The sequence below is a fragment of the Talaromyces atroroseus genome (assembly GCF_001907595.1).
Source record: "Talaromyces atroroseus strain IBT 11181 chromosome Unknown scaffold_0, whole genome shotgun sequence".
In the NCBI taxonomy this organism is placed as follows: Eukaryota; Fungi; Ascomycota; class Eurotiomycetes; order Eurotiales; family Trichocomaceae; genus Talaromyces; species Talaromyces atroroseus.
In genome coordinates this window covers 1,454,095-1,467,359 of record NW_017971432.1, presented here as the reverse complement: position 1 = coordinate 1,467,359, position 13,265 = coordinate 1,454,095, and the positions used below count along the sequence as shown (strand labels likewise).

The window sequence follows — 13,265 nt, the reverse complement described above, 5'->3', positions numbered from 1 at the left end:
TTTTTTCTATAGCTTCTTGACAAAACTGTAGCAATTGCTGTTTTCTATATCACGACACTATGGCGTCACTCAAGAGCATCTGGACCAATTTCTTTCCTCCTAAACCCATGTTCACTGAGAAGAACGTGCCGAATCTCGAAGGCAAGGTATGCTCCTCTGCGAGCTGTATACTTTTTCTTGAAGCAATCTCACCGGGGCATAGGTATATGTCGTCACAGGCTCGAACACTGGCATTGGCAAAGAGGTCGCGAGCGTCTTATACTCCCAACACGCCAGAGTATATGTCGCCGCGCGCTCGGCTGAAAGGGCAGCTACTGCAATCGCCGATATTGAGAAATTGTACCCAGACTCGAAAGGGTCGTTGGAGTTTCTGCGTCTCGATCTCGCCGATTTAAGTACTATCAAGGGCACAGTTGAAGAGTTCCTGGCGAAGGAAAATAAACTGAATGTTCTGTTTAACAATGCGGGCTTGCAGACGCCAAATCCAGGCACGACCAAGCAGGGATACGAGATTCAGTTGGGAGTTAATTGCTTGGGAACGTTCTTGCTCACGAAGCTCTTGACCCCCATCTTGATCCAGACCGCACAGGCGGAACAATCCTACGCCAGCAACAGTGTCCGCGTAGTATGGGTCTGCTCCGCAGGAACCGAAATGGGCGCTGAAAAATCCGTCGGGCTGCACATGGACAACCTTGACTACCACATCGCCAAGGATGGGATGTATAAGTACGCAATCAGCAAAGTCGGGGACTACCTGTACGGGGTAGAGTACGCAAAACGGCACCGGAAGGATGGTATTGTGAGTGTGCCATTGAATCCGGGCAATTTGGCCTCGGATTTGTATCGCGATCAGACAAATTGGTTGTTTCGGATGTTTCTCATGTTGATTACGCATCCGGTCAAGTTGGGTGCCTATACAGAATTGTACGCTGGAGTGAGTGAGGATGTGACGATTGAGAAATCGGGGAGTTGGCGTACGTATTGCCTATCGACTGTTTAAACTTGATTTAAAAGGGAAGCTGCGCTAGCACTAACATTGAACAAATCATAGTGATTCCATGGGGTCGGTTCTATCCCATCAGCCAGGATCTGGTCCAAGCGACAAAACCAGAGGACGAGGGTGGCGCTGGCACAAGCTTGAAGTTCTGGGACTGGTCCGAAGAGCAAGTCAAGAAGTTTGTCTAGAAGAATTTCTAGAAGTTGGCTGATTCGCGAGTAATTTCATGTGTAAATACATCTGGTAGTATTACCTATCAGTCCTTATTGGAGTGAAATTTTTTTCCTGTAACATCGTCAAATGTATATGCTCAGCATAGACAGTTAGGGCTTCCCAAGTCACGTTCCACATCACAGTCGGACTCTGCTAAAACGGAAAAGTTCTTTGGCCGACAATACCGTCATGACAAAAACATGATTATTAACACTCTTGACTACATAGGCAAGAAGTACTTGAAAGAATAAAAAATAATATCTCGATGCACACCCAGAGAGAGAGAGAAAGACTCTCCTCGGCCCCGACGCGGGAAATCCCCCCAGCCTCCTTATAGGTCGAAGCGGAGATAAGGTCAAGCGCGTCATATCATCGCGGACTCTGCTGCTTCTACCAGAAAACCCCCATTCCAAGTCATTCGGGGCTTGTTCGCGGAATTTTGTATGACAATGGCCGAAACAACCTCTGCGACTGCCGACACTACGGTCAGGGCTGTGCGGAGGCGTCGCAGGCCCCCTCGTTCCTGTGTCGAATGCCGCCGACGAAAGGTGAAGTGCGATCGAAAGGAGCCTTGTAGGCATTGTCTTGTGTTGAACAAGCAATGTATCTACAGTGATGAAGCTTCGCAAAGCGAGAAGAGAGCCGAATCTATCACGGCACCTCGTCTGCTGCCGTCCACTCATTTCACTCCGCGCCAAATGTCGGAGTCTGTCACAACTACGCGACCTGATCCCAGCCACTTCCGGCATCTAGAAGCAGATCGTACATCGACTCTGATTAGTCCACTGTCAACTGCTGAAAGTCAACCCAATGAGGTCACAGGGCGGTTTCCCAGCACTGCTGAAAACAAGGAGCGTCAAATCAATGCACTCGACCGCCGTGTCCAGACATTGGAGCGTGCACTCTCGCTTTCTGCTCCTGGATCTGTCGCTGTTGAGAAGCAGCCATCCTCGGGTCCATCAGGCGCACATGAAGCCAGATCTGAATCTAGTTCAGTATCCGACAAGTCAAAAGCGACACTGAACAAATCGCGGTTGTTTGGTCCCACTCACTGGACGAATGATCTCGATGAAGTAAGTTCCTACGGCAAGTCCAACATAGCTACGAAGTATAGCTGACAATTTGAAGTTTAAAAGAGTATCTGAGTTTATGCGTGTTGAAACTATTGATCCCGAAGACAGCGAACGCATCAGGCATTTGAAATTGAAGATACGTGATCTACTGCAGAAATGCAAGTTCCTCGCCAAAGGCATTAAAGCATCCAGGCCAACCAGAACCAGGTGTCTGTTGTCTCCTGAACCAGCACTTCCAGAAAAGAGTCTTGCAGATACGATGGCCCGCCTGTATATCTCGCGTTTTGAATCAGTGTTCCGCATTCTTCACATCCCGTCTTTCTGGTCTCAATACGAACAGTATTGGAGAGATCCTGCCGATTCTGGCGATGATGTACAGTACACGGTCCAGCTCGTGATTGCTATTGGATTCAGTCTCTATCGAGATTCTTATGACTCGGATCAAGTATGCTCGGCGATGTCCCAATGGGTATACGCTGCACAGGCCTGGTTGTCTGCTCCGATGGAGAAAGATAGACTGTGCATAAGAGGGCTGCAGGTACAGTGCCTGTTGATACTTGCCCGCCAAAGCCTATCAGTAGGTGGAGATTTGATCTGGATAGCAATGGGGACGCTTGTGCGAACAGCCATGCAGCTTGGCTTACATCGTGATCCCAGGCAATTCACAAAAATGAGTCTCTTGTGGGTTTCCGATGTATACGCCTCAAGAAAAAGGGGCGTGTATGAGCACAGTACTAACTCTATTGTGTTTCCAAATACAGACAAGCAGAGATTCGAAGAAGACTTTGGGCCACGGTGATGGAAATGAACGTCCAGGCGGCATTAGATGGAGGGATGCCACCAAATATCTCACTTCATGACTTTGACACCGAGCCTCCATCCAACATCAACGATGTAGATATAGATGATCGAACCGAACTAATTTTGGAGACTTCTGTAATAGCTACAGATACATCTCTCCAACGGTTTCTGTTTAGCGCTCTACGCTCAAGGCTTGAAATACTCCGGTTGATGAACGGAATCAGCTCAGAACTAACGCAGGCAGAAGTAATTACTCTAACTACAGACATCAAGAATGCATGCCGCGAATGCCGCACTCATATCCAAGTCAGTGAATATGATGCCGAGGAACAAGTCTTTCGTCACAATCTAGCCGACCTACTGCTTCGCCGCTTTCTGCTCAGCTTGCATCGCCCACTGGCCAATCGAGGCCGAACAAGCCCTCTGTTCTATTTTTCCAGAAAAGTTGTTTATGACTCAGCAACTGCTCTGCTTCTACCGCCACAAAGCGAAGATTTCACTCATCTCGTCCTGCGTGGTAGTGGCATTTTCAAGAATCGTATGATCCATGTGTCGCTCGCATTAGCGTCGGAATTGCTTATTGAGATCGAAGAGGAGGAGGGATCACCAACGTCGATTCTGAATCAGCCTTGGAATTACAAGAGCATGCTTATGGCTGCTGTACAAGAAGCTCGACGGCAGTCTGCTCAGCGCATGCGGTTTGGCGAAACCAACGTTAGGCTACACATGAAGCTCAGTATTGTTCTAAGCCAGGCTGAGGACTTGATACCTGGCCAATCACGCCAGGAACAGATGATACAGAGCGCAAAGGATAGTCTGGAGATGGCTTGTAACACTATTAAAGCCCAATTGAGCGTATCATCGATTTCTTCCCTAGCAGATGATGAAGCGATTCGTATAGCTGGAGACGGCCAGTTAGACTTTACTTCGCCCTTCTTAGATCTTGATGATATCTTGCAGACGTCGGATTTTAACGCGGATGGAGATTTGTTTCGATTGTTTTAAGTTACTGGATCCCTGCGGGTATAAGCATATCGGGGCCGAGTATGCAAAAGCCGCTCTTATAGAAGACGGATTTAGCATATATATTCTGACTTGTTAGAATTCAAGTATAAATTAGATGAAGTTCGTCATGAACAAACTTCTGTCCTTCAACTTTTCTTTAGTGTGCATATATGCATATATATCTCTGACTGCCGGCGCATCTTTCTTGACTATCATCACCATCATCAGTCATCAACCATGCAATCTCATCTTCCACCGCAACATCGAGCCCTTCTTTTGAGAGAAAGAGGGGCCGACTTGCAACTCGAAACCCTTCCTACGCCACAGCCCACTCTCGGTACTGCGGTTTGTCGAGTTCTCGAGGCTGGAGTACTATCTTACCACCGTGAGATCTATAACGGAAAGCGCACCTATCCCTTTCCAACGCCAATCATTGGCGGATATAGTTCTATTGGCCGCATTGTCGCAGTGGGCGAGGACGCTACTACTCTAACGCCTGGCCAACTTGTTTGGATCGACTGTGTTATCCGCGGGCGCGACGACCCAAGCAACCAGTTCCTTTTCGGCATTCACGATGGCATGACTGACGGCAGCCGGAAGCTGTCGCGTGATGTGTGGCGCAACGGGTCATTCTCAGAGTTTGTAAAGGCACCGTTAGAGAACTGCATCGCGCTTGATGAGGTTAGATTGTGCCAGGAACTTGGGTACTCGGTCAGGGACCTGGTTTATCTGGGCCACCTGCTCGTGCCATTTGGTGGGCTGCGTGATATCAAGCTCCAGCCAGGCGAGACGGTGGTTATTTGTCCGGCTACCGGCGGGTTTGGGGGTGCAGGTGTACACGTTGCTGCCGCGATGGGCGCGAGGGTGATTGCCATGGGTAGAAACGACAAGGAGCTGGCAAGACTCAAGGCGCATGTGGGAAAGGGTTTACCATCGGCTACTATCGAGACAGTGAAGATGTCAGGCGATGAAATAGCAGACACGGCCGCACTACGGGCCTTTGGCAATATTGACGCAGTATTGGATCTTGCTCCGCCCGCTGCAGCAGAATCAACCCACCTGAAGAGTGCTGTCAGTGCATTGAGGTATGAAGGACGCTGCAGTCTGATGGGCTATGTGGCACAGCCCATTGTGAATTGGCAGTTCATGGCGAGAAATCTCTCGCTTAGGGGGAAATTGATGTATGAGAGAAATGATATTCTCCTCTTTGTGCAAATGCTGGAAAGGGGCCTTCTCCCTAGGAGCCCTGATTTTGTTGAGACCATGTCTTTTGGTCTGGGTGACTGGAAACAAGCCTTTGATGCTGCAGCTGAATTTACCGGAATTGGGAGAATTGTATCTATATCGCCATAATTTTCGGGTTAGTTGCGTTTGGCGATATTTTGGCCAGGAGTATCGCCATGACATCATCATCACGATATGCCTTCCAACAGCCAACTTCGACTTGGAGTGATTTCTTGCTCTGAAGAAATATAAAAACCAGTCGTACTTTAAGATCCAATGTGCACGTATGGCAATGCTCCGCCCAGTTTTCTATATCTGTCAGCAGTCTCCAGCCTTGATCGGGTATAGGCGTGCTTGTATACGATCAACAACAACAACACCACTATCCAGTATTTTCTCCGCACAATACCACCAGTTTCACAGTTTAACTCAATTGCATCGCAACGACCGCAGTGTTAAAGACGAATATACTGGACATCTTGCCAGCATGGTAAACGACACCATTTCTCCTTCAAGGTCCCATCTAGACAGGTCCGAGGAGCCCGATCCATCGTACCGCCACAAAGATGAGTCGTGGAAGTTTCGCGCACCTTATCATCTCCAGAAGGACGAGCAATTTGGCCCATTCAAGTGGCAGGCCATGTGCCACTGCGGGCGTGTGCAATACCAGATCAAGAGGGAGCGACCGCTGGCAGCCAAATACTGCCATTGCCGAGCCTGTCAAGTTCTCCATGGCAAGTTGACCTGTTCCCTTAGATACAGCATTGCCAAATTATGCAACACTACTTGGATGAGACGAGCTAACTGAAAGTCTTTTCTCCGAATTAGCTGCGCCCTTCCAGTGGTGTGCGATCTTCCAGAAAGACGACATTCGCTTTAAGCGAGGCACAGATTCGTTGATGTTTTACTCGTCGCATGAACAGAGCAAAGAATATCAACTCCCGACCAAGGTGTACTGTGCGAATTGTAACTCGCCAATCATGGATGAAGGGCGAAACATGTGCCTGGTGTTTCCGGAGCTGATAGATCTCGGTCACACGGAAGAGGAGCATTCAACGCGGCGGAAGGTCTTTGACATCAAGTGAGTTGTTCCATTTTCAGTTGCTTTTTTTTTTGTTCTCTCTCTCTCTCTCTGACCTCCTTTGAACCGTGAACTGAGCTGTGTTCCAAGCTGCCACATATTCTACAGCAGACGTCTGGTGGAGGTTCACGACGGGAAGCCGAAGTGGTCGGAACTCGACGAGCAGAGCGACAGGCTGGATGATGATGGCCACACGCTGGGCGAGTCAAGCAGCTGAGAAGAAGGGCAGAAGTCATGAAGCGATGGACGGGACCACGTGAAGTTGTTGGGGCAGGTCATCTGACCACCGCAGTCATCTACACTGTAGCGAGCCGCTCTACAGGCATACAATATAATTTTGGGATTAATAACGCTCCAAGCATACAGACAGTCTCGAGATACAATCACTCGCTCTCTGGCGAACATGCGCTCCTCACGCTTAATAGACATCAGAGCCAAAACGTAGTCAAAACACTAATAGCTTACCTGTTCAGAAGGGCCATGTTGTGTAGCACCATGCCGGCTCGCCTGATATCTAGTAGTTGCCCAGCAAAGACTGTCCCTCTAGCGCTCTATATAAATGTTGATCTGTTCTCAAGCAGTAGTCGTGCCTTCTTACCTCCAGACATAACTAGTTCAAGATGGACGCTGTGATTACGGCCGCTGCTGTCGCCGCCTTGGCCTCGAATGCCCTGGCGGCCACCTCCATCAGCAACGATGAGATGAACGGATTTCTCACCAGCAACGCGGTCGACCTCGCCGTCATGTATGCGCCAATGTGGTTTTTCGGCCAGGCAATGAACCAACCCCCCTGCTATCCCGTTTGGGCTTTCAGCGGCAATGTCTCGACACCTGACATCTACGATGCGGCTCACAAAACTCCTCCAGCACCCCAGTGTGAGTATCCAGACGTGGGCTGTGCCTGCCGCCAGCCTGATGTGGCAGTTGGAAACCCCGGTCCGGCTTTCCCGATCTACTACACTTTCAGACAATGCAATGATACCGAAGTCCGAGTCGTATATAACCTGTTCTATCAGAAAGATGGAGCTGAGGTGGCAGATGTCATCGATACAGGACATGACTAGTGAGCGCGCCTGTTCCCTTGTCCCTTCGCTGATTCCATAGGCAAACTAACAATGCTTGAACAGCGACTGGGAGCGTGTTATTATCATTCATACCAAGGACGTGGCCCAGAACTCCTGGGCTCCCAGTCGGGCATTGCTTTCGGCTCACAGCGGATACCACGATCTCGCCTGGGGAGATATTCAGAACACCCTTACGACGGAGCAAGTCAATGCCGGCGAAGCGATTAACCCCAGCGGTGTCCGAAACAACGACCATCCGAAAGTGTATGTATCATGGTCAAAGCACGCCCATTTTGACACCCGGAACACGGGTTGGAATGACCCTCTCAGCCAGTCCGATGATAATGCTTTCCGTAGCGATGACTGGTGGCATTTTGTCGACCCAGGCTACTATGTATGACGAGAAACAACCCCCTGCCCATCCTAGCAGCACCCCGTTACTGACGGCCTCTTGCTAGATTCTCTCGGACAACTCCACCTCCGCCGGTCAAGCTTTGGGATCGGCCAACTGGGGCGACGCCAGTAGCAACCCGCCCTCCGTGCAAGCCAGTCTTTGCTCCCAGCAAGCGCTGCTGGCGAACGCTGTGAATGAGAGTTAGTAGTTAGTTGCTGTGAGAGGATGGGCGAATAAACAGACGAGTAAATAGGATCTATCTTGACTTGACTTTCTTTGGCGTAACGAAAGGGAAGCCGGATATAAATTTGTGCGGGAAGAAACATAAAAGGAAACGTTGCTGATCCGCCCCGAAGGCGCATTTAGCGGCGTGCACGTGCCAGCCAGGCCGCGTCTCTCTTTGAAGTCGCAGCAGAATAATTTTAATGCATGCATCCTTTTTTTTTTTTCCCCTTTCCTCTCTCCAGTCGACCACTCGTGCCGTCCCCAGCATTGACCGCGTAGCCTCCTTTATTCCTTCTTCTCTTTTTATATATCCCATCTATCTATAGCTCCTGACCGCCTCACGCCACCGTCTCCCTCGAGGTTGTCTTGTCTCAAGTGGCACACCACTCGTACTCGACCGCGCGACTCTCAGACCTCTCCCATGTCGCCGTTTGCATTGACATCTTTCGTCTCTTGGCTCCTTTAACAGACAACATGATATTGACTCTGCTCCGATTCATCACTTTGAAGCGCGGGCTGGCTGCTCCTGAGGATTAGCAACCATTCGGTTGAAACCAGTCGTTCGGCTCGCCACTCGACCAACTAGCTTGGGCAAACGATTTGTTCGAGTGCACGCATCTGTTGGAGTGCCGGATCCCCTCTTACTGAATCGCGAAGGAGCCATTGGCTTCTTTCTCTTCTAAGATTTCACCCTATCTCCAACTACTACTAGCTTCGCCGGCACGATGGAGAGCCCCGGCAACGATCGCACTGTTAGCAGGGGAACCTCGATACTTCGAAACGTCCAATCGATAGCCAGCCCAGTCGTCAGAGCCCTGACCTTTTTGCACGATAGGATTCCTTATCTTCGTGACGTCAAATACAATTTCATTACGCTGCATTACTGCTATCTTATACTATGGGCCATCGTTGGATCTGTGGTAGTGTATCCTGGGAGCAACATGGCATACATCGATGCTCTATTTTTTGCTAGCGGTGCTGCTACGCAGAGTGGACTCAACACCGTCAACTTCAACCAGGTTCCGACCTATGCGCAGATTTTTCTGTATATTATAGCCATGTGGACCAACCCTATCGTCATCCATACGTTCGTTGTTTTTGTGCGGCTTTATTGGTTCGAAAAGCGTTTTCAACACGTCGTGAGAGATGCGCGTGCTTTGCGCCGCACAAAGACAAGGACATTTACGACTGGAAGAGACCAGCAGAGCAATGCGCTCGAAGGACAGGGCGTGCGTGGCCAGTCCATTGTTGTCCTGCGCAACGAGGACGGGGAAGCGCGCGATACGGTGCATGCCCCCAAACCGGATGCAGATGCAAATTCCGAAACGGGTTCATCAAGTAAAACCCGCAATGGCCTTGGCGAGAGCGATGGCCTTCCAAAGCTGCCTACGCCATCTCCATTATCCGAGGTTGAGGGCATGCGTCTTCCATCCCAACGGAGTCCCGAGCATCATATTGCTTTTCTGGAGCACCAGCGAACAGACAAAGATACGCTGCGAATTCCCAGCCCCCGAGAGTATGATCGGGGCGGTATGCCCCAGGCCCTGAACGAAGCTGTTGAGAACCAGCCCACCAGTCCCAAGGCTCGACCAGCCGACGATGAACAGCAACAAGGCGGGACGAACGAATTTTCTAACCATATCACCATCAACGAGCCGGACATCATCCGTTTCAGAACGGCAACTACTCATTTTCCTCGTGTTGAATCACGACGTACCACGGGCCGCGATGATGGTGACAATGACCAATTAAGAACCCGAACTCGAAGGGGCACCATCAATGGTATTTTCAGGTCGATAACTCAGGAGCAAGACAAGGATACCTTGCCGTACTTGAGCTGGAATGCTACAGTCGGTAGAAATTCCGCCTTCGTTGCTCTGACCGAGGAGCAACGCGAAGAACTCGGTGGCATCGAGTACCGAGCCCTCAAAACACTGGCACTTGTGTTGGTCGGCTATTTTGTCGGCTTCCACCTGTTCGGCATTGTGTGTCTCCTGCCCTGGATTATGACCAGTGAAAAATACGGGTCTGTGGTAACTTCTGATGGACAAGGACGTCCATGGTGGGGTATCTTCACACCACAGTCGGCCTTCAACGATGTGGGCTTCACCTTGACCCCTGACTCCATGAATTCTTTCTACGAAGCCATTTGGCCCCTTCTCGTCATGAGTTTTCTTATTGTCATTGGTAACACGGGTTTCCCTTGCATGCTCCGCCTCGTGATCTGGATTCTTTCAAAGTTTACAACGTCTGGCAGCGCTCTGTGGGAGGAACTTCGTTTTCTACTAGACCATCCTCGCCGATGTTTCACCTTGTTGTTTCCTCGCAATGCTACATGGTGGCTTTTTGCTATTCTGGTCGTATTGAATGCTGTGGACTTGATCTTCTTTATTATACTTGATGTGAGTATCCTCATATCTTTTGATATTCCTTCTGTTCTCTTCAAGGTCTCTGTGTCTCATTCTCTCTTTCTCCTTGCTAACACAATCTATTAGTTAAACGACCCTATTATCACCGGCATTCCAGTGGGGTATCGCATTCTAGACGGTCTCTTCCAAGCATTTTCGACTAGGACGGCTGGGTTTGGTGTAGTCGACATCGCTGCTTTGCACCCTGCTATTCAGGTCTCCTATATGATCATGATGTACATCTCTGTTTTCCCTATCGCCATCTCCATGCGACGGACCAACGTGTACGAGGAAAGAAGTCTCGGTATATACAGTCCAAGCGATGAGGATGACGACGGCGACGCGACCAAAGAGCCTAGCTACATTGGAGCGCATTTGCGTCGGCAATTGAGTTTCGATTTATGGTACATTTTCTTGGGGCTGTTTATCATTGCCATTGTTGAAGGCGATCGATTGGAAAATAATTCTGAGGCTGCTTCCTTTAATCTGTTCGCGGTTCTGTTTGAGATTGTCTCGGCCTATGGAACAGTTGGGTTGTCCATGGGCTATCCCACCACAGATGCATCCTTCTCCAGTCAGTTCAGGGTTATCTCCAAACTCGTTATTATCGCCATGCAAATCCGTGGTCGACACCGTGGCTTACCATACGCGCTTGATCGAGCAATTCTTCTTCCGTCTGAATCTCTGCATGAGAAAGAACGGATAGATGCGGAACGACGTCTCCGTCGTCGAGAGTCGAATATTAGCAATGCACCAGGTGTTTCCGGGCGGGCATCTGGCATATATAGGGCGGACACAACTGCATCGATGGGTAGCAGGACTCGATCTAGACGGTCGGAGGCTGTTTGATTATTATTTTCTCTATTTTTTCCCCTCTCTCTTTCCTTAGAGCGGGCGGGCGTTTACATGGTGGACTGTTTAATTGCTAGATACAACATTTCTCTATTTCTATCTCCCTTGCCATTTGTATCCATCGTCTCTATAATTGTACGAAGATAAAAAACATATAAAATGCTCTATCATATTACCACGAGATCAACACTTACGTAGGGACGCTGGTACCATCTTGTCCATGCTGCTGCATTATTCTAAACATGTCGTTAGACTGCTAACCACTGATCAAAACCTGTTTCTGAGTCTTCAACTGGTCGACCACCGAAACAGGGATGTTCAGAACAGTGGCAACGACGTCATGTGGCGTGAGGGCCAGCCACTGCGTGAGTGATATATCCTCGACTTTGTCGCTTTTGAAGATCGAGACCCAGATTAACTCTTCGTCCTCGGACGTGTTCTTGATATAATGCCCTGCATATTTTATTAGCTTCTTGTGCCATTGCTTGAAAAAAAAAAAGAAAAAAAAAAAAAAAGATGATAGAAAAGACGGCCATACCGCTATTGACTGGGAAAACCCCAACGTCGCCAGCCTGGAAATCATAGGTGCGCGCTTTCTGACCTCCAATGAACACGGTTGCTTGGGCGGTTCCTTTTTGGAAGTATAGCCATTCCTGACCCTGTGTATCAATTTCGCATTAGTCAGTGATGGAGTTAACTGTTAAGGAAGGATTAAAGAGAGAGAGAGAGAGAGAGCGTTACATTCGGATGCCAATGCATTTCCCGTAAGGTCTTTGGCTCCAGTGAGAAAATGCCAGCTGCAAGAGTCGTCGCAACGGGGAATGTAGACGAATCGATACGCCGGTATGTGCCTCCACTGCCAGCAATGTTTTCCAAAGGATGGTCCTGGGCATGATACACAAAGGAGCTATTGCCGACACGCGTGCTAGTGTCATTCGTGTCTGCACTGACGGTGCCATTCAGGATATAGGGATAAACTGGTGGGACACTGTCAAACACTGAGGCATGGACCCCGAGATTCTGGGCTAGGATGTCCCGGGGTGTATGCACAACCCAGTCGTCGACCATGAAAGTTGTTCTTGTGCCGTTAGAACAAGTATACATTATATATATAATCAAATAAAAGCATGCAAGGCGGTTCTTCATACCCCTGAGCTTCGAAATCGGCATCGTCAAAAGCAAGCAGATACTCGTTCTCATCATCCAGTCCCTGAATGGTGTGCGCAATACCGGCTGGGAAGTACCAAGCATCACCGGCCACAAGCGTATCAATCTGATATCGACCCTGTTCGTCGACTGCAGACAAAAGAATAGATCCGTTGTACAGGTAACCCCATTCGGCCTGGGCTCTTAGTACTCCTGCAGCTAGACTGGTCAAGGTTGGTAGGTAGATATCAAAAAAAGACATACAGTGCGGTGCCAGTGCAGCTCACGAATAGCGCCCTTCTGTAGATGTTGCTGTGCGCCGGCAATGTCAGTACTCTGCGGCATATCAGAGACAACCTGCTCACGCATCCAGCCCCCCGGGTAGATGTCTGTTTTGGAGTCTGAGAAACTCCATTTCAAGTTGGGCACGTAGCCAGCATCGGTACTCTGCTGGCCCAGGTTGGCCGGATTCTGGAGATCCAATTGATGATTTGTCCCTCCTAAATCCTGGTTAGTACCTAGGTAGTGGTCTTATCAGCGTTTCACACAAGACAAGATCCATTCATACCGAGAATAGAGGCGCCCTTGCCAGTAGCCTCATCGATGGGTTCACCGTCACCGAAATCATCGCGTTTCTGGATAACTGCAGCTGACGCTAGGCCCAGCAGGCATAAAGCAAACACGTGCATTTTCTTTATATATTGATATTCCATTTCTCGTCTCAATTATATAAGCAAAAAGGCATCGGGCATCAAGACACGCAAAACCCCAGGGGAAGGGGG

At 49.4% G+C, this 13,265-nt stretch overlaps 7 protein-coding genes across 7 annotated transcripts; 6 read left to right on the top strand and 1 right to left on the bottom strand.

Annotated features, from left to right (window-relative positions):
• Positions 1-59: 59 nt before the first annotated feature.
• Positions 60-1,185, top strand: UA08_00525 (hypothetical protein; the record flags this gene model as incomplete). The annotated part of the gene is made up of 3 exons (XM_020260341.1): positions 60-146; positions 203-974; positions 1,052-1,185. 3 exons carry the CDS (start codon positions 60-62, stop codon positions 1,183-1,185), a joined length of 993 nt encoding a protein of 330 aa, XP_020124833.1.
• Positions 1,186-1,659: 474 nt separating this feature from the next.
• UA08_00524 (hypothetical protein) lies at positions 1,660-4,089 on the top strand (the record flags this gene model as incomplete). The annotated part of the gene is made up of 3 exons (XM_020260340.1): positions 1,660-2,283; positions 2,339-2,964; positions 3,045-4,089. 3 exons carry the CDS (start codon positions 1,660-1,662, stop codon positions 4,087-4,089), a joined length of 2,295 nt encoding a protein of 764 aa, XP_020124832.1.
• Positions 4,090-4,326: 237 nt separating this feature from the next.
• Positions 4,327-5,442, top strand: UA08_00523 (hypothetical protein; the record flags this gene model as incomplete). The annotated part of the gene is made up of 1 exon (XM_020260339.1): positions 4,327-5,442. One exon carries the CDS (start codon positions 4,327-4,329, stop codon positions 5,440-5,442), a length of 1,116 nt encoding a protein of 371 aa, XP_020124672.1.
• Positions 5,443-6,293: 851 nt separating this feature from the next.
• On the top strand, positions 6,294-6,611 carry UA08_00522 (hypothetical protein; the record flags this gene model as incomplete). Its single annotated transcript, XM_020260338.1, has 2 exons — positions 6,294-6,394; positions 6,503-6,611. 2 exons carry the CDS (start codon positions 6,294-6,296, stop codon positions 6,609-6,611), a joined length of 210 nt encoding a protein of 69 aa, XP_020124834.1.
• Positions 6,612-7,014: 403 nt separating this feature from the next.
• UA08_00521 (hypothetical protein) lies at positions 7,015-8,057 on the top strand (the record flags this gene model as incomplete). The annotated part of the gene is made up of 3 exons (XM_020260337.1): positions 7,015-7,457; positions 7,522-7,852; positions 7,917-8,057. The coding sequence occupies 3 exons, from the start codon at positions 7,015-7,017 to the stop codon at positions 8,055-8,057; spliced, it is 915 nt and encodes a 304-aa protein (XP_020124837.1).
• A 745-nt stretch (positions 8,058-8,802) lies between these two features.
• Positions 8,803-11,334, top strand: UA08_00520 (hypothetical protein; the record flags this gene model as incomplete). Its single annotated transcript, XM_020260336.1, has 2 exons — positions 8,803-10,479; positions 10,573-11,334. 2 exons carry the CDS (start codon positions 8,803-8,805, stop codon positions 11,332-11,334), a joined length of 2,439 nt encoding a protein of 812 aa, XP_020124836.1.
• A 259-nt stretch (positions 11,335-11,593) lies between these two features.
• On the bottom strand, positions 11,594-13,172 carry UA08_00519 (hypothetical protein; the record flags this gene model as incomplete). The annotated part of the gene is made up of 6 exons (XM_020260334.1): positions 11,594-11,790; positions 11,876-11,996; positions 12,079-12,415; positions 12,486-12,679; positions 12,748-13,001; positions 13,052-13,172. The coding sequence occupies 6 exons, from the start codon at positions 13,170-13,172 to the stop codon at positions 11,594-11,596; spliced, it is 1,224 nt and encodes a 407-aa protein (XP_020124336.1).
• Between the last annotated feature and the right edge of the window lie 93 nt (positions 13,173-13,265).